The sequence below is a fragment of the Pleurodeles waltl genome, chromosome 3_1, assembly GCF_031143425.1.
Source record: "Pleurodeles waltl isolate 20211129_DDA chromosome 3_1, aPleWal1.hap1.20221129, whole genome shotgun sequence".
Lineage (NCBI taxonomy): Eukaryota > Metazoa > Chordata > Amphibia > Caudata > Salamandridae > Pleurodeles > Pleurodeles waltl.
Window position 1 is genome coordinate 1,557,377,369 of NC_090440.1, and position 20,997 is coordinate 1,557,398,365.

A 20,997-nucleotide genomic window follows, 5' to 3' on the forward strand; every position below is an offset into this window, starting at 1 on the left:
CCCGGCCAGCGTTATTTTTTTTTTTTACACTAGCCCACCCTTTGTGCCGGCTTGCAGCATTCCATAAATTTGGCGCTCTGGAATGACGCAAGCTGGTACTATACTTTTAGACGCAACACTGCGTTTGCACAGTTTTGCGTCAAAAAGTATAAATATGGGCCTAAGTTTGAGACAAAACAGCTGTCTGAAATCCAGTCGGAAAACATTAATAATTACCCACTAGGTCAAACAGGCTGTAGCCATTCACCATCCCCTTTGTGAATGTGGACAAAAAATGTTTCTTTTGGAACAGGCAGTGGTCCCTTGCACCAATGCCCAATCGTGAAAAATGCTTGCAAAATGTTGTTTTATTTTTCTTAAACGAATACTGTTTTCCAAACTGCATTTTTTTTTTTTAAATTGCTTCATTTAAAAACAGTCACATACATGGTGGTCTGCTGACCCCAACTAGCCACTATGCTTGTGATTCTAGTGAACTGTAGTGGGTCACAATTTATATCCTACCTCACAAATATTAATGAGGTACGTTGAATTGTAACCCACTATGATTCTGTTTTTTGTGAACCAACCTATTAATACATACATTGCCTGGCAAAATACCAATACATTTGGTAGACACTGGTGCACAAACTTTGACCACTTCTATCAAATCCATTAGAATAAATTACAAATAAGAAATCACAAATTGCAAATCAGTATCTGTTGCAATTTATGATTTCTTATTTGGAATATTGGTACATAGGACCCTATGTGAGCAAGATCAACGTTCTAGTTATTAGCACTAAGGCAGCTGTTATGAGACAGCATAATGTGGTGTAAACTGTGATAAAGCTTATCTAAGGTATTAGCTATGAATCTCCTGTCCAATTTACAATTTACGGTAATTTAGGACCATGGTCTCACATATTTTGCATGAGACCAGGGATAACTTGAATGGGGTAGAGTAGGCACACATATCATCACACTTCTCCCACCGTGGAATAGTGCCTAGATTGTTGTCTTCTAATGCCCCTGCATTACTTTGAAATCGCAATACTAAGAATATAAATAACTTGTTAGACACACAAAGGGCAGCTAAACCCCCCCCCAAAAAATACCGTACTTAGATTTAGGCAGGAAAAAAGTCTGTGTCACCGTGAAAAGGGTGGAAATAACTAAATTCCTCAAAGTTTTAGTGAGCTTGGTATTTATTTAAAATGATCATACACATATTTGGCAAGGGAATCTTCTTATTGATTCCATCAGAAGGAAAAGGTTCATTTCTAAAGAAATTAAATACATACCTGAGGTAAAAAAATATAAATAACTTATTACAAACATTCTAAAAAGACGATGTGTATGATAAATATTTGTTGGGAGTTATGCAAATTAATTTAATTTAAAAATTGAAAAAATAGTTCCTTTTTTGAACAGATGTAAGTGGCAGCCTAAAAACAACTTTGCCCATAATCAACAATAATGTATTTAGGACACAAAAATTATGTACATACCCTTGGTGCTGAAATCATCCACCAGAATAACCTCTTTGATGAGGTGGGGAGGAGAACGATTGAGAACACTCATGACGGATCTCAAAAGAGTGGACCACACTTCATCCACAAAGCACATAATAATGCTAGTTGTTGGAAGGTCGTTATGAACATGCTGATCAGAACACCTGAAATGTAAAAACAAAACGTGTTTTCAATTATTGTAGTTTTTCTCAAAATGTTATGTGGTGTTGCTGTTATCCACCACTTCAGCAATTAATCTAGGTGAATATAAATTACTTACTTTTAATGACATGATGTAGTGGTTTAGTGTTTCCCATGAGATGTCAGTCACTGCTGATGTAGCAAACACCCTGAGGCCGGGAGCAGTCTCAGATATAAACAAATGGATCTTCTGCTGCTCAGGCAAAGTCCAAAAAGGTACCCCAAGACTCTGGCCCTCATTACAACTTTGACGGGCGGCGGAGGCCGCCCGCCAAAGTTGCGCCGCAGGAATACCGCACCGCGGTCTGAAGACCGCGGGCGGCCGCCGAAAGGCCGCCCGCCAGCCCAGGGGAAAACGACCTTCCCACCATGAAGCCGGCTCGTAATCGAGCCGGCGGAGTGGGAAGGTGCGACGGGTGCTACTGCACCCGTCGCGTATTTCACTGTCTGCTATGCAGACAGTGAAATACATTTTGGGGCCCCCAGGGGCCCCGCGACTCCCCCTCCCGCCATCCGGTTCCCGGCGGGAGAACCGCCAGGAACTGGATGGCGGGAGGGGGAGTCGGAATCCCCAAGCCGGTGCAGCAAGCTGCGCCGGCTTGGAGGATTCCTTGGGGGCAGCGGGAAACCGGCGGGAGACCGCCGGTTTCCCTTCTCTGACCGCGGCTAAGCCGCCGCGGTCAGAATGCCCCGCGGGGCACCGCCGGCCTGTCGGCGGTGCCACCGCGTCCCGCGGCCCTGGCGGTTACAAACCGCCAGGGTCGTAATGAGGGCCTCTGTGTCTTTTGTGCGACTGCCATGTCCACCACAGTCGGTCACATCCGCAAGCCTGCTAGCACCACACTTGGAATGAGAATTCCATGCAGCGCTGCTCATGCCCCACCTAATTTGAGGCACATGCTCATACCACAACTGTGCTGCTGCCTGACAGGGATGGTCTCTTCTCTGTGCACCTCCACTGAGGACTCAAGCCCACTTGACTCATGCACATTTGGGGAGGATGCACATGTGTATGAGCTTCCCACCCTTCTACCTGTAGGCCGGCCCACTGTGTAGTAGCAACAGAAGCTGTGCTGTCACATGCATCATGTAGAAAATGCATGCACCAACTCCAGTTCCTCCTACCACAGACTGCACTTCCACTTGCAGCAATCAACAAGGAAAGGTGCGCACCTCAGGCCTCAGCGTGCCGCTGAGCATTGCCTGGAAAAGGGGGAGGACCTGTTGTAGCATGAATACTGAGAGACAACCATGTCGCAAGACCCCTCCAGACCAAGACTCTCTGCAGCCATGCCTGCCAATGGAGCCAGGCCCTAGCCACCCTCCACACATGCAGAAGAAGCATCCATTCACCTCACGGCCACCACTCTGCTGCTACTTTGTGACCTCATTGACCCTGCATCTGCCATAGGGCACAGGAAGACATGGCTTACCCGGCTAACAACCCACTTTTGAGCCACATGAGAGACAGACCCTGCTTTGAAGGGATCCCTGCTGCTGCACTACACCGAGAAGGAGTTTTTCTAAGTGTTTGAGAACCTGCCTAATACAGGTGAAAAGGACAACTATGATGCATCAGATGCTGAGCTCAATGCCCACTTGGACCCACATATCAACTCTGACTTTGAAAGATTCAAGCTTCTACAATCCCGACAATGAGACAACAAATCCATCAACCATTCTATGTGCGATTGCATAAGATGGCAAGCACTTGCACACAAGATGACCCTCAGAAAAAAGTACAAGTGCAAATCATATAGGGATGTAAATGAAGGGTGTTATAATGCCTCACTGAGAGAGCCAGGAATGAAAATCAAAGACATGCTTATAATTTTGAGATCTCACGAGCTGTCCCAAAGCAGAGCAGAACAAATGGAAGAAGCATTTGCAAGAGTCAACATCTCACCTGCCTCTAAATAGGAATCCTGTGGGATGACAGAGTCCATGGATGAGGTGCAAATGGCGCCATCTGCTATGACTTCAAATAGGCTAAACCCCAAGTACCCATGTGTGATTATTGCAGGTGGGAATCACAACTACAGCCTCAGTGCCCAGCACCAGGCAAGTTGTGTTGAAGTGCAGTAAGAACAGCCATTTCACCTGAGTCTGTCTCAGTGAGGTCTCAGTAAGATGAGGTGGTGCCAGGACAACAGTTCATGCACCATAAGGGCAATCGATGAGGAGAACCACATAGAATTCCACTAACAAACAACAAGATTCAATCAGCCCATATCATAACCATTAATAAACCAAGGCCACAGAGGGCTTGATGTGTGGAGGTCAACAGCCAAGCAATTCAAGTGCTCATAGACACATGGCCCTCTGTGAATGTAATGGACCTTAGTTAAAACCAGCAACTTCAGAAGCGCCCTCTGCTGGCACTAACCAAAGCAGGAATATTTGCCTAGAGGAGCGACAGCCCTCTCCCACTGGCCGGAATCTTCGGTGGATGCATCAGCCATCAAGAACAACAGATCAAGACAAAATTATTTGTCACCATAAAAGGAGGCATCACCCTAATGAGCTGCCAGGCAGCAGACGAGCTTCGACTAGTCACATTTGCAAAGCAAATACACTCCGACCAAATGGATCAACTCATAAAGGAATTCAAACATGTCTTTAAAGGCCACTGTTGTCTTTAAGACTGCTGCATCAAGTTACACATAGATGAGGCCTTCAGACCTGTGGACCCTTAGACACCAATGCATCCTGTTTCAACTAAGAGTACAAGTAGAGGGGGAACTTGTGAGGCTCAAGAGGCTTTGACTAATCAAAACGTTGTCTGGTCCCTCTCCTTGGATCTTCCCAATGGTCATCACCCTAAAACCAAAGCTGGCAGGTGTGGTGAGGATCTGCATAGACATGCGGCTCCTGAGCCAAGCCATTAAGAGGGATGACATTGTTGTGGAACTGACAAGTGCCAAGTGGTTCTCCAAAGTTGACCTTAACTCAGCATAACATCAGCTACTGCTTGGTCTAGCGAGCAGATACACCCCAACATTTTCATAACATCTGGGACTCTGATGAGACAAAAGACTAAACGTCAGGTTCCCGTCCATGGCAGAAGTCTTTCAAACCACCATCTGCCTCATATACTCCTAGCCCCAAAACGACCATTACCAACATAGCTGAGCTGTCCTCAAGAGGATGGCCAAGTGGAGCCTCATACTGAATAAGTCCAAGTGTTCATTCTTTGACCACAAGGTTCAATTTCGTCATAAGTAGTGTAAGCGGATGTCATCAGTGTGGATTCTAGGAAATATGAAAACACCAATCAATCAATCAGGGGATCTGTATAGTACGGCTAATCACCTGTGAGGGTCTCAAATCAATGTAAGAGTCTCAAGGCGCTGACATCTGACTAACCCTGGCCTGACGTCTGTCACCAAAGTCAGGAGATTCCTGGGAATGGAAAACTATTGCAGGTGTGTCATTTCAACCTAGCCACACTCACTGAACCCTTAAGAATGTTGAAAAAAGAGTTCATGTAGTGGAAATGGGGTATGACACAAGAATCAGTCTTCCACAAGATCAGACTCCATGATGTCACAGTGGCGTATTCTGACCCCACTCTATACCCTGAACTGGTAGTGGACACCAGCCCGTGGGTCTGGGGGAAGTCCTAGTACAGCAACAGGGCACTAACTTCTGGACACCAGTGGCCTTGACCAGTTGAGCACTATCAGAGTTAGAGACAACATATGCACAGATTGAATAAGATGGAATGGAAATGCACCTACTTCCACCTCTGTCTCATGGGGAACATTTTTCAGATTCATGATGGACCACAAACTCATGTTGTACCCATTCAAGGAACTATGCTACAATCTTCCACCTGTATAGAGAAAAGAGTAATCCAGACCCAATAATACCAATTTGACATTTGCTATAGACCAGGGGTGGAAAATCCGGATGACTTTTCTCCAGGCACCGGCACCTCAAATCTAATAAGGCTGTACACTAGACTCAGGCCACTGAACAATACAATATGTACAGCTGATCTCCCATGCAGCCTGCCCGCAAACTCCCACACTGCAGGACTTCATCAGGGCAGTCTCACAAGACAGTTGTCTATGCAGAGTGATAGAAGCAATCTGGCAGAACAAATGGGTTACATTCCTCACCAATGCCAGGATGTATGATTGTGAGGCACACAACCCCCTCAAACAGCTACAACAAGTGCACGCTGAGCTGAGTGTAATGAGCGATGGTCTAGTCCTCCAAAGGAAAAGGACTGTTGTAGTAAGGAACAGGAAAATGCTTGGGTTTCACTAGACTATCAAGACACAGCAAAGGCGAAGGCAACAGTATGTGAAAAATTCTGGTTTCCAGGCACGGAAAGACAAGCGTATGCATTAGCAGCCTGGTGCCTTCAATGTCAACTCAGCAGTGAGACTGCCAGGCCAGCCACCATCCTCATTGAGAAAACATGCACTGCACCCTGAACTCTCATTAATTTAAACTTCTGGAGTTTTCCAGACAAACGACAAGCCCTCCTCTTCCCAAGGGTTGAACTGGTTGAATCAATGGCTTTTAAACATTTGAGACCAAAAGTGGAGAAAACATTTGCTGTTTTTTGCCTGCCCATGACCATAAGGTCTGGCATCTGACCCCCATTCCAAGGACGTGATTTCCAAGGGACTCAGTATAGTACATTGGCACATAACACCAAAGTGGCCTCAGGCAAATGAAGATGTGTGGGAGGTTTATGTGCACCATGACAAAGCTAATCAGACTCAGCATTGACCAAAAAGAAGAGGTCAAATGGGCTTGCCACATCTTCTTGAGAGCGTACTACAACACATCCCGTTATGTCACACCGTGCACTTTGGTGGCCCTCATGTTTGGAAGATAACTCTGAATTGTATTTCCAACAATACCGACCTTGAAACCACAAAAGTTAATACCAGAAGAAAGCCAGTAGAGAAAAACAATGAACAACCAGCGGGCCACCATAGTCTGATGTGCCAGATGCAGTATGATCAAGAAAGGTGATAGAGTAACTTTGAAGAACAGGCAGCCAGACTGGAAGCTCAGAACCCTGCACAAGAAAGAAATATGAATTGTTTCCACACAGAAAGGTCACTGCAACAAAGGGAGCCAAGGTGGTGACCAAAAATATTTCTTGGTTCAAGAATCCACCTACAAACAGCTCAGAGGACACCCAGCAACTCATAACGCTGAAAACAACATAGCACTTAACACCAATCAGCCACCACCAAGACAATCGCTGGGACACCTGCACAGGAGCAAACAACACTATCTGTAATGCCCTATCCCCATCTCCACACAAGAATGAAGGAGTTTGTCAGCTTTGCTGATGGTACATAACATTGAGAGCTAAGGCTTGAAAGGTAGGGAGAAATGTAGTGGTTTGTGTTTCCCCTGAGATATCAGCCGCTACTAATGTAGCATGCACCCTGACACTCAGCACTACCTCAGGTATATGGAAATGGACAGCATACCACCTGGGCGGCGTCCCACAAGTGTCATTAAAGTCTCAGGTGGACACCTGCAAGTGTCTGTCTCTTGTGCCACTGCCACGTCCAGCACGGAGTGTCACCCTCATCAATCTGCCGGCACTAAAATGTAGATTAGAAGTGTTCCTTAGTGAACAATAATACTGATTTTTATTAAACAAATGTGCACAGCCCCATTTTGAAAAGGTATCCATTTTTCAACGTTTTTCAGAAACATATGTGTTTCATTGGTTTAAAAAATGACAAACCATGTTATTTCAAACCACACGTACACTAAAAACATTAAGGAAAGCATGTAACTACAAAAAGTAGAAACAAGATCATGCATCACATCAAGAACAATATAATGCTTACACAGCAGAGAAGGTTGGATAAAATACAGTACAGCCTGCAGGTGAATGCATAATCTAGGTTCGGTATTTCTTGTCTATCTGTCTATAGGCCTGGCCAATGACAGTGTCAGGAGCCACAAAAATTATTTTGATTCAATGATACAATGCAAGCCATTTTTACATCCTTGCACGTTAAGTGTAATCCTTAGATATAGCTTGAGATTTCTCTTTCAGACACAGAATAATTTAGAAACAATGTGGTTCTCCTTGGTTTGTTTTTCCAATATACTGCTATATATATTACCTACTGGTGGTCACCAGAAGACAGTTATAGTTACAACCTAGCTTCCATATGAAAAGCGTTTTTTGTTTAGCTAATAACTTTGGTGCCATTTGATGAACATTCACAAAATTTTCAAACCTAGTTTGCCAATCACTTCAGCTCCTGTCTGGAGAGTTTTGGGGTGATTCATTAAGTGGGGACCAAGAAAAGGGGATGCCACAGAACGTGTTTTCCCCATGCAATAGCCCATAGGGATTTCAGACAGGGCTACAGCTCGAATCGCTGAACAGAATTACACCAAATTATGCAGAAAACTAAATCTTGGAGCGGAAGATCTTTTTGTATGATTTGGTGTAAATCCACTCAGTAGTTTTGGAGTTATCAAAGGAAAAAGATTTGGGTATATCTAGAGAAGTGGAGGGTCCCTGAGTTCGACAGATCTCAAAATGAGATCTCATTGGCTGCTACCACTTGAACTAAGAAATATGGATGTTCATTGACACATTTCCACAAAGTGATTTCTTGACACCCGTTAAACCCCCAATGGAACTTTTACTCTATACTATGTTGATGATGTCAAGCTGTATTATTTCCCTCTTTGAGAATCATTATACTATCAGTTACATGTTTGTTGTACATGAGTGACAGACACAACCACATACAAGCACAACACATTGGCGGTCATTCTGACCTTGGCGGACGGCGGAGGCCGTCCGCCAAGGTACCGCCGTCGGAACACCGCACCGCGGTCGAAAGACCGCGGCGGTGATTCTGACATTTGCCCTGGGCTGGCGGGCGGCCGCCAAAAGGCCGCCCGCCAGCCCAGGGCAAATCAACCTTCCCACTAGGATGCCGGCTCAGAATTGAGCCGGCGGAGTGGGAAGGTGCGACGGGTGCAGTTGCACCCGTCACGTATTTCAGTGTCTGCTGGGCAGACACTGAAATACTTTTTGGGGCCCTCTTACGGGGGCCCCGCGGCACCCCCTACCGCCATCCTGTTCATGGCAGGAGAGCCGCCATGAACAGGATGGCGGTAGGGGGTGTCTGAATCCCCATGCTCCGCCGCCATGGAGGATTCAGACGGGCAGCGGAAAGTCGGCGGTAGCCCGCCGGCTTTCCGCTTCTGGCCGCGGCTGTACCGCCGCGGTCAGAATGCCCGGCGGACCACCGCCAGCCTGTTGGCGGTGCTACCGCCGACCTCCGCCCTGGCGGTAATTACCGCCAGGGTGAGAATGAGGCCCATTGTCTAGTGTACTTCTTAATTTGAGTTGGTGGTTGCCGGTGGGGCTCATCAGCACTCATTTTTGGGGACTGGCACTTATTTTTCCCCATTAGATATAACCGAGATGAAGAAAGGCAAAAACACACAAATGAGAAAGAAGGAGGAAAAGAAAAATAGAAGAAACATCACAAAGCAAGAATTCATAGCGATGGGAGGGGGAAGGGAGAGATGGATCTGTATTGCACTGTTAGACTGGTAACAAGTGACTGTGCCTGTGAAATATTCGTGCACTGTTATTTTTCATAATGAATTAGTATAAACTTTAAAAGAAAAACAAAGGGAGAATTTATAAACTGACAAGAGTGACAAAGGGTAAGGGAGTTTCTGGAAGTGGATTAAAAAAGCCTGAAGTGAATTCAAGAGTAAGCAGCCTTGGTATTCGGGCTTCTAAGCAGAGCTTTGGGCCCCTGCATTCATTATTTTAAAACATTAAGCACTGGTCTGCTGCCCCCTTCTGCAGTCTGTGTAGCTGTTTCTTCCATTGTCTTTTGACATTGTTGTCATTTGTCATTTTATATAATTTCAACAACAGTTACTTTCATGGTCAAAGCTTAGTTGTCTCTTGCAGCTAATTAGTTGCCTTATGGTGTGGTGGTAGTAAACACTAACTCACACTCAATCAGAAAGTATCAGTTCACAGTTGGCTTTTGTATAGTGAAAGAGATGGGGTCTTTCATTTGTTTTACCAGCATCCATGACATCAATATGTGAGTGTTCGAGAAACATGGTAGAATTGCTCCTTTACTTCGTTTTGTGGTTTGGAGATTAGACTGTTTGGAAAAAGTGAATGAGGGTGATGTTTCAAGAAGGGATCTGAGTGTATGACATCAATGTAACATAACCTTAGAAGCTGAATACTTTATTTTATCTTGTCAAGCTTCTTTCTCCTTAAATTTCTCCGAATGCTACCAGAGGCACCTATGTTTCTTCTTATGCTGGCCCCTCTCTGCTGAGTTAGATGGTGTGCTATATGCACTATCTGATGAGTATCTTGAATATCCCCTTTTAATTTGAGAAATATTTCACACCCAGAAACAGCAAGGCAGGGAAAACAGAGGGTAAGCCAAAGCAGTAGCCATATGATGGGCACTTTTGAGAGAGCATTGGGATTAATATTAGGTTTTGAGTCAAAGCTTTAAGTAATGTTCGATGGGGTGGCAGCACCACCATAACTCAGTGACGCTCCTACCCTGCCAAATTTAAGGTCCTTTTGTCTCATTTAGAGGTGATGGAATCACTGAGCTTCTGAGCGTAGAGAATCTGCTGGCTCCACTGTCAGAAACTCCTGACCTGGCAAGCTGCTAACCAATGGGCTGCAAGGTCAGTATAGCAATAGAACTTTCCCAATTTGGTGCAGGAATGCTGTTAAAATTGACCATCTTTCGCAAGGTATTTCCCCAGATTTTTGCCTCCTTTTGCTAAATGATTTTTGCTGGTCATAGAACTCAGAACACTTAACTCCTACTAACCAGTGTCAAATAACATGTGTCCTCCCCACTAAATACATTTGAATTAGCATACTCCTAATTGGCACACCTAATTTACTTGTAAGTGCCTAGTACATGGCACATGTACACAGAGCCTGTAAATGAAATGCTACTAGTGGGCTGCAGCATTAATTGCGCCTCCAGGTCTGTCTAAAGTATGTATTAAATACCCAAATTGCAGGATACATGCTATTTAAAATATAGGACACAGGTATATTTAGGCCCATATTTATGGAAAGTTAAGATCATTACTTTCAACACTAAAGCGGCGTTAACTTAACTCCATATTTATATTTTGATGCTAGACCCGTCTAGTGTCAAAATATTGGTGTTAGCGCCATTTCTAGGAAGCACCAACCCACCTTGTGTCAATGACATGCAAGCTAGGTGTCCCCTTCCTAAAAAAGACGCCAGCCACCCAGCGCCTTCTTTAACTCCTGACGCTGAAATGACGCACAATTAGGAGTCAGACCTAAATAATAGCGCTAAGCCCACTTAGCGACATTTGTAACGCCTGGTCAGACCAGGCGTTAATGTGCAGGTAGGCCCACTTCCATGAGGAAACACCATGGAATGGGCACAAAGATGCCCACTCCAAACTCCATCATCACCACCACCCACACCACAGGGACACTACAGGAGGAGGGAGCCCATCCCAGCTAAGTTGCAGGTAAGTGTATGTGTATATGTGTGTATGTGTGCGGTGTGCCACTGGGGACCCCTTAAATGGGGCCCCCTGGCTGGCCCTGAGTATGTTGGGTTTGCGCTGGGGACACTGGTCACCTGTGGAGAGCACTGGGGTAGTGGTAATGACTCCTGCCTATATTTAGACAGGAGACATTTTTTGGCTGCTTATGCATAAAAAAATGACGCTAGGCTGACTAGCGGCAGATATTTTGCCGCTAACCAGCCTAACGTCATTTGTGACCCACTAGCGCCAATACCCCTTACGCCATCCGTCTTTTTTTGAGACACTAGCCATACCTTAGCGCCATTGTGAGTCATTTTATAAATTTGGCCCACAGATGGCATTAGGGAATGGCATTAGCTTGCATCAAAAAAAATGACACACAACTGTGCTAGCGCAGTTGTGTGCCATTTTTCTTAAATATGGGCCTTAATGTTTATGTGTCCTAGCATAGAAAAACTTCAAAAGTTGTTTTTCATTGTGGCAAGGCTGGCTCCATTGGAAAGCACTGGGTTACATTATAACACCTTATCATGCTTAATTTCAGTTTGGGAGGAGCTAGAAAAAATATTCAATAGTAATCTGAAATCCAACTTAATTGTCAAGTTGGATTCTATATTGCTATTTTTAAAAGTTGTCATTTTCCTGCCTAAGCCAGAAAGGCCTTTCTGCCAGTGTCCATAGTCATCTGACTGTTGATGGCTCCCCCATGGTGTGATGTGGATTGCTCCCAGACAGTGAACAAAGGGCTTGGTTGTAGGTAGGTGTTTTGCCTCAGTCAGAATGGTCTAGGGGCTGTACCCAACATCTTCCTAAACTTTAAAGGATGGCTACCCAGTCACTGCAGATTTAGCTCTCACCTAGACCTGCCTCCCTTTTGTCTTGTTAGACAGCTTGGGCCCAAAATGCAGAAAAAGTGGGTAGGGTCATCTCTGGGAACTTTATTCCATTGGCTAGGGACTTTCCCCCACCCACAAGCTGGCAGGGGTATAAATGTGGCATCCCTAGAACACTCCTCAGCGCACTTTTGGACCTGCGAAGAATCAGAAGAAGGAATGCCGTGCTGTATGAAGAACCTGAAGAATTAATGGACCTGCTTGCCTTGAACAAAGAACCCCAGAAGTGACTCCAAGGGCCAGTTGGTTGATCCCCTGTTTCAACTACAGGGACACACAAGCTTCCAGATGCTTCTCCCTGCAACTGGCCCACTGACCAGTACCTATCAGACCTACTGCTGGCCTCTGTTGGAGTGAGTCCCCCAAACTGCAGGATATGGGACTTGGAAACTTTTAGCTAACTTTCTATCTGGAGAATCATTGGATACCGCAATTGCAGCTGAAGCTGTAGCCATTAAGGTTGAATCGCTAGTCAGCCTCAGCTTGCTGGTTTGCACTTCTTGAAGCAGATCTGACTTCCAGAAAATTGTCTAAGTCTGAAAATACAGGGCTTCTTTGGGACCCATGTTGAGCAGCATCCCATTGATGTCAAGGCCTCCCCAGGCATGGAGTTCACTCACTTGGAGCATTTCTGCCACCGTCAAGCATTGCTTTGGATCCAGCTTGCAGCTTGTCTCACCAATGACTCCTCAACAACCATTTTTCCAAACCAATTTGTTATTCGGGGGCAACTGTTACACCTGACACCCTTAGGGTGGTGTTCCCCCAACTTTTTGTCCCCTTCCCTCCATTTTTCTGATTTCATTTTTGCTGGTTTCAGGACTTTGCACTCTTTACCACTGCTGAACAGTGCTAAAGTGCTTGTGCTCTCTCCCCTAAACATGATAACATTGGCTCATACCCAATTGCCATATTTAATTTGCTTATAAGTCCCTAGTAAAGTGCACTAGATGTGCCAGGGCTTGTAAATTAAATGGTACTAGTGGCCCTGCAGCACCAACTGTGCCACCCGTATATGTATCCCCCTAGCCATGTCTCTGGTCTGCCATTGCTCGGCTTGTGTGTGTAGTTTTACTGCCACTTCGACTTGGCATTTAAAACTATTTACAAAGCCTTAAATTCCTCCCTTTTCTTCCATATGAGTCACCCCTAAGGTAGGCCCTAGATAACCCATAGTTCAGGGTGCAATGTAAGTAAAACACAGGACATGTACTTATACGTTTTACATGCCCTGGTAGTGAAAAACCCCAAAGGTCGTTTTTCACTTCTGTGAAGCCTGCTCCTCTCATAGGCCAGAATTAGAGATTTCCTTACATGCTGTTAAATGGTAATATCTGAGAGGAATAGAATGGTCATATTTGGTATGGTTGGGATGGTTGTAAGAAATCCTACTTACTGGTGAAGTCGGATTTTACATTACTTTTAGAAAGTCAGCATTTCCCTACACTAACTGCCATCTGTGCCTTACAGCCTCTCTCCATTCTATGTCTGGTCTGTGCTGGTTGACAGCTCTCATTGTAAATTCCACCCAGACAGCCATAAACTCCGGACACTCAGCTGCATCTGCGTTCATTTGCATTAAGATGGGTTTCCCTGAGCAGGAAGGGTGGAAGGGCTCTCTCTTACACTTCAAAGGCCAGTGTCCTGCCCTCACACAAAGGACTGATAACCCCCCACAGGGCTCCTGGCAGAGAGGGATGGGCTGAAAGGGGAATGTCTGCACTTCAAAACCACTATTTGAAGTTTCCTCCACTTCTGTTGCACTTTTGAGCATATATACTGGGTCACTGATCCCACCAAATCAGACTCTTCTGGACCTGCAACTGGCCTCTGTCAGAAGGACTGCCTTCCTGCCCAGAGGACTCACCTGGACTGCTTTGTTGAAAAGGACTGCTCTCCTGCTGTTGCCCTGCTGCCTGCTGCCTGCTGCCCCTGACCCTGTTGGAAGGACTCTGCCTTCCTCCACAATTGCTCTCCAAGGGCTTGGATTGAGCTTGCCTCAGTGCAGCACCTGCTTCTTTCTACCAGTGCATTCTCAACACATTGTCCCAGGGCATCAAAGTATCCCCGCAACGCAGTGAGGAACCAAGGCTGCGCTCCTGGAAAATCGATGCATCAGCTTGTAGCATGGAAAGAAATGACACATTGTCTTTTTTGCGCTGGAAAATCTGATGGATCACCTTACTTTTCAACGCATCTCCCCGTCTGCGGCCCCTGTGCATTATTATTTTTTACCCATCCCAGGTACTGTGTATTAAAAGTATACAATCTCTTATTTTTAAGGATTGAGACTCATTTAAACCTCTAAAAAGTGATAGCCTGACTTGTGCATCTTGGATTTTTGTCATTGTGGTCTTTATTCAGATAAATATCTATTTTCCTAAACTGGTGGGGAGTACTTTTTATGGAGTTTTCACTGTGTTACTGTATGAGTTATTGCACAAATACTTTACACATTGCCTTCTAAGTCAAGCCTGCCTGCCACCAGAGAGTGAGCGCAGGATAATTTAGGTTGTGTAGTGACTTACCCTAACTAGGAGTGTGGTGTCTACTTGGACAAGGGTGTATACCTCTGCCAACTAGAGAACCAAGGGCAAATTTAAGAGCCCCTGGCGCTTTCTTGCGCCACATTAGTGTCATTTTTTTAATGCAAATGTGACCCAATGAGGCCAAAATCACAGTGCCAAACTTACAAAGTGGCGCAATGCATGCATTGTGCCACTTTGTTACCCTTTGCGCTACATTATGCCTGCACCAGACATAGGGGGTCATTCTGACCCTGGCGGCCGGTGGCCGCCAGGGCCACCGACCACGGGAGCACCGCCAACAGGCTGGCGGTGCTCCCACGAGCATTCTGACCGCGGCGGTTCAGCCGCGGTCAGAAGCGGCAAGTCGGCGGGCTCCCGCCGACTTACCGCTGCTCGGGGGAATCCTTCATGGCGGCGGAGCGCGCTCCGCCGCCATGAGGATTCTGACAGCCCCTACCGCCATCCTGTTCATGGCGGGAAACCCGCCATGAACAGGATGGCGGTAGGGGGTGCCGCGGGCCCCGGGCACGGCAGGGAGCCCCGTAAGAGGGCCCCGCAAAGTATTTCAGTGTCTGCCATGCTGAAATACGCGACGGGTGCAAACTGCACCCGTCGCACCCCTGCAACTACGCCGGCTCAATTCTGAGCCGGCGTCCTCGTTGCTGGGGCATTTCCTCTGGGCCGGCGGGCGCTCTTTTGGAGAGCGCCCGCCGGCCCAGAGGAAATGTTAGAATGGCCGCCGCGGTCTTGTGACCGCGGTGCAGTCATTTGGCGGCGGAACCTTGGCGGACGGCCTCCGCCGTCCGCCAAGGTTAAAATCAGGGCCATAATGTATTCAGAGGGGGGCATTCCCCGATAGGGAGGCCAGAAAAATGGCGCATTTTTTTTTCAGCACTTTTAGTGCCTGCTCACAGCAGGCGTTAACAGGAGGCACACCATTATTTTCTATGAGCCTCAATGGGCTTTGCAGGGTTAGTATCAACATTTTGTATGCTAATCCGGCAGAGCTCCAAACAAACATCAAACATTCTGACGCTGGTTCCCTAAATACCATGATGGTGCGCCAGATCTTAGATATGGCACACACATGGTGGCATTAGGAGGAAGCTTAGGGGTGCAAGAAAAGTGGAGCTGCACTGGGTGCAGCACCACTTTTCATAAATCAAGCTTCCAATTTCCAACAGTAACTTACATTGGTGTGCACCTGGAGCCATATGTACAAAGCACCTTTGCGCTCTGAAACAGCCTGACTGGGCCATTTCCGACCGCAAAGATGATTTTTCTTATGTACAAAGAACAATCTGGAATTGCACATACATACCAATTTGGTATTTGGAAGGAGCATGTTAAGGGCGTCCCTTCCAAATACAGCATTACAGTAGCAAAACATTCCTTTTTTACCCATTTGCAAATGGGAACGGGTCTCCAAGGGACCTGTTTCCCTTTGAGAACGTGAATAATTGTATTTTCTACGAGCAAACAAGGTTTTTATGTACCACTGCCTACTCTTAAAAATGTAACTTCAAAGTTAGATTTTTTTTCTGTGTAAATGCATTTTGTTTTGCTTTAAGAAAAACATTCTGCATTTGAAAAAAAAAAGTTTGCTTTATTAAAAAACAATTGCAGATATGGTGGTTTGTTGACCTCAGCAGGCCACCATTCCTTTGATGGCTGCAATTTCTAATGGGTTGCAAATTAATATTCATGACTTAGATTAATTTGTGACTCACTAGGAATCACCATTTAAAAGATTTAAGTTTTCTTACATCAGGAAGTGTGATTGCCTAGTTGTGGCTTGGTAAGAATTGCAATTAGGGAATTGCAATTCTAGATATTTGCACATCTGGCCTCTGGTTCCCACACCCAAATGGCAATCTATTGCGGCCGGCCTTAACTTTTAACTTTGACTCGGGCTACCATGACCAGATAACCATGGTAGTGCTTTGTGCTTTCTGGCGTAATATTCCATTTAAACTTTAAAAATTAATTTTTCTGATTTCGCTTGTGGAATTTTTGTTGTCTTTGTATCATTTTATTAATAAAAATATTATCTCTTTACATATTACCTTTATGCAAATCCTGACTTATATATGCTCAGATAAAAGAGGGTTAAGCATAGGTTTATTTATTAACTTTAGTAGTGCACCCTGACAAAGGGTCAGGTGATTATTATTTGAGGAGGATTCTTATTTCTCTCAACTAATATTCCAGTTTTTTACAGATGCCACTGCTGATTTTCCTTCTTGGGAATGCCATGCAAGGTATGATGATCCTAGGAATAGACATATAACAATGCTTATGAGTAGCAGGAAGAAAACTCCCTGCATATTATGGCATTTTTGTGTTTCAGCAACAACCACCTACTTTGTGGGGCTGTTGCTGGAAAGCAAAAGGCAATGGTGAGCAAGCTAAAGAAAGTGACAGCTTACTCAGGATTCAAGAATAAGGAAAGTGTATCTGCTGCAACTGCGAATGGTCTTTCACCACAGATGTCCCCGCAAATAAAGTGGGACTACATGTTCCAGGTATTCTTCCTCTGGGGAGGTAAAGCTAAAGGCCACCAACATAATTGCTTTTACTTTTCTGAATATCACTAATTAATGCTATCTGCGGGTCTTGCCAGTCCATAGAGACGTGTGGGAATGTAATGGATAGTTTATGACTGAAGATACTTTAGACAGTCTTCTTTGAATGGCAGTCAGTTCTGGATCTAAGGTGCTTTAGTGGTGCTTTCATATTGTGGAGAGAGCAGCTATGATTGTCTTTCGCTACCAGGGACTACAGGTTCTAAAAAAGGCAAAAGTACACCTTGTAACTTGCATACTTGAAGGAGTCTACCTTTTCTATGTGATCACTCCAGATGTGTCACCTGTCATGAACACTATTTTTGCTAGTATTATGAATGTCCCTTGTGACACAGCCATGTGTGTGCTCTGTCCCTAAAACTGAAACGTAAAATTAGTTTCACTCAATTTGGATATTAAACTTTCCAGTAAGGCCACTCTAAGTTGAAACAGGAAATGTACCAATGGCATAGAAGTTAACTGTTGTATGTGGGCTACAGTGTATATTTAAGCCACCCGGATGACAAAAATGTATGGTTCTAGAGAGCAATATTTCATGCTGGCTGGGATCCAGTTTAAAAGAACTGTAGGTACACATGGCAAGGGAAAGAACCTTTGCCCTGTAGAAAATGCATTTGTATGTTTAGATATCTTAACCCGAAATTGAACCATGTAAGCAAGAAGGTCTGCGTGTTTAATATGCAATAATGGGGCATAGAAGAAATTAGCAAAATATGACTTTACATCAGTGAAAAATTAAAGAAAGCTTTGTTCACTTTGTAGGTAAAGCTGCAATTCGCAAAACAAGTCTAACTACGAATTAAATAATTTTTTCATATCTAAGTGTCAAAAAACCCTACAGCGATCAAGAAAACATCTTTCCACTTAATTTTAAAAACTGAAGTCACTGGGAAAAGTGTTTTTAATAAGGTTAGTGAAAAAGAACCCTGTAACGCCATATGGTGTGCTTCCTAAGTCACAGGTGAAAGGCTTTTTTTAATAACGATATTAAAAAAGAACCCTGTAAAGGCATACGTTGTGCTTTCCAAGAGTAAACTGAATTAAAGATGGTTTGCCTTGCACCCCTGCTCCAGAGACTAAAAACATTTTATTGGCTGATTTGTTAGGAACCCTCATCCTAAAAGACTATTGCTTGCCGTCTGACATCAGAAAAGGCCAGATAGATATCAGTAGTGGCCACTTATCATCTATTAGGCATCTGGAAGGGGGCAGAACCAGGTGACAACATACCTTTGATCATTCACCACCCTTCCTCTGTAGTGGAAGTGCAAATGTGGTCTCAATAACTGCACCCATTGATTCCCTGAGCAAGTTAAAATGTCTTTTAACATCTCAAGCAAGAGGGAAAACCAATGCTAGCAAAGGTAGATGAGAGGAACCACATTGCCATTTGGCAGGGGCTAAAGGGAGGGTTAGGACCATCTTGATTTAGGGACTCAGGGTAGGTTTGCAGTAAACTGTGTGGAGTTAGGTAAATCAGGAACTTCTCATATGTCAGGTCATGTTGTAAACCTCCTGTTACCTGCATTAGGGACAAAAAAGCAGAAACATCCCTGTCTCTAAGAAGGCCTAGTGGACCACTGTGAGCTAGACTCTTCTGGAGCAATGGCTGGAGAGAGATCTGGTGCCTACAAGCTGCAGGAGTGACATTCTCAGAAGATGAAGAAAAATGGGAATCATCGTCATCGGCCTGTTAATTCTGATAGGCCCAGTAACAGGAGTTAAAAGGCCAAGCAAAATGATGAGATTGGCAAGAACACCGCTGCTTAGTTGCATTCCACCTAGACATTTAATCTGCTGCAAGCATGGTAAGTCCAATTTCCACACGTTATTCCTCAAAAATGTATAATCACTGTTATTTCCCCCCTGCAAAATTACAAGGACCCCTACTAAAGGTAACTCCGGGGAAGGAAATAACTGTTTTTTATAGCCCAGTCGTAATGAGGACCTTCATCATTGTTTTCCACCTCTGGGGGACCTTGACAAGGTATTTAGACTTCCCCATGGAGTTTGCTCTCTGAGTGGATAAGACAATCAGTACCATCCAGTTTGGAGACTTTTGTCATGCTTCCTGTAGTGAAGATATCTGGGCTCGATGAACCATGCTTGCATATAGTTTAAAGCCTTGTCCTCCTGGAGTTTTAAAACTAAAAAAGTGACTAAATCCAAATGTAAACCTTAGACCGGAGTGAGGCAGCATTTTGCACAATCATCGAAACTTCCTAATCCAGCTGTGTCCTACCTGTAGCTTATTGCGCCAAAGACAATTGTGTTAGCACTAGCTTCATGATGACATAACTGACTTCAAGGACTCTCATCAGCTTCCGCTTCCTATCTGGTCCAGCTGCAAGCCTTTGAGCACCAAAAAAAATACTCTAAGGGCCTGATTTAGAATTTGACAGACAGGGTCTAAATCAGGCCCTAAGCCTATCTATCCCCCACACCATTGTATTTGGCATAAAGTCGCTCCTTAGTCCTAGGTAAACAAACTGAATTCCTGTGTGATGAACTGTGCTGTATTGGTGCTTTTTTGTCATCATCTTGGTGATAATGAGGTGTCTTTTTACTGTTATGTTTTTCTCCATAAATTGGTTTGGGAATTTTATATTGTGTTGTTTTGTTGACTTTAACATTGTTGGTACTGCTTGACCTTAGCATGCACTTCTCTGGGGATTGTGTGCTGCTTGTCATAGCTACCAGCAGTTGAGCAGAGATTATGTTAGAACTGTGCTGTAACCTAACCACAGTTGTGTCTTTTAAGTTCCTAAGAGAGTGGTTTTCATAAATAACCCCATTTCTGACACATACCTTGTGTAGAAACTGATAAGCAGGGCCCGATGGGAAGAGTTTGTTTCTGATAGGCCTTATCATGCACCAGTAAGAAGGCTCTGTCCTTGAATATAAAAACATCCCAAGAATATTTGTGAGATTAATAAAAGTGAATGGGACACCACATATATATGTATACCAACAAATATGCCCATAATATTTTGCTCAAAATGCATAGAAGGAAAGAACCATACCTAAGACCTTTATAATTGACATATCTATTTATTAGCAGATACCAGTCAAAAGAATTGGCAGTGCTTCACTCTATTATAGGGAGGAGTACCCATCTGAGTTCATCCAACATAAGAGGACCACTTAATTTGGTTATTCCCAGTGCTTAATTTGAGCTGGTGGCTGCCCATGGGTGCCACCAGCAGTTATTTTGGGGATCTGCCTCACGTGTTTAGCAAGTGAAAAAGAAGGAAAAACACACAGATCCAAAGACATTGGAGGAGAAAGATGGCAAAACCGCAATAAAAGAAGGAAACAGGTAACTGCAAGAGCCATAAAAATGGGCTGGGAGTGTTTGGCAGCGGATTTAAGAATACCGGGCTTGTTATCTGGTGCCCATGGTTTAATTGTGCCGGCTGCTGGCTTCTGTGCCAACCTTCAGGCACTAGCAGTCTTTCTTTCACAAATTAAGCACTGGTCAACCCCATTTTAGGGTCGAGCTTGCGTCGCATGCGCTTGCGCATGCGTTTCACTTGCAAGACGCTTTAGAAGTCAGAAAAGGGCTCGGAGCCCCATTCACGTCACGTCAGTTGTCTTTGATTGGTTCAGGGGCTTGCCTGTTAAAATCTGCTTGTTTTCATTAATGGAATGCCTTTTACAGTGGTTAGCCCTCCTTGAGCGCAGTGACCAAGTACAGAAAACATGCAAGGCTCGCTGTTTCCCATCTGGTTTGTGGACTACT

At 44.7% G+C, this 20,997-nt stretch overlaps 1 protein-coding gene across 1 annotated transcript in view; it reads right to left on the bottom strand.

Moving 5' to 3' along the window:
• GALNT5 (polypeptide N-acetylgalactosaminyltransferase 5) overlaps positions 1-20,997 on the bottom strand; it is a 214,456-nt gene that overhangs the window by 151,103 nt on the left and 42,356 nt on the right. The window contains exon 2 of the mRNA XM_069225153.1: positions 1,491-1,657. Coding sequence (XP_069081254.1) covers positions 1,491-1,657 — 167 coding nt within the window. The remainder of the gene's footprint in view (positions 1-1,490; positions 1,658-20,997) is intronic.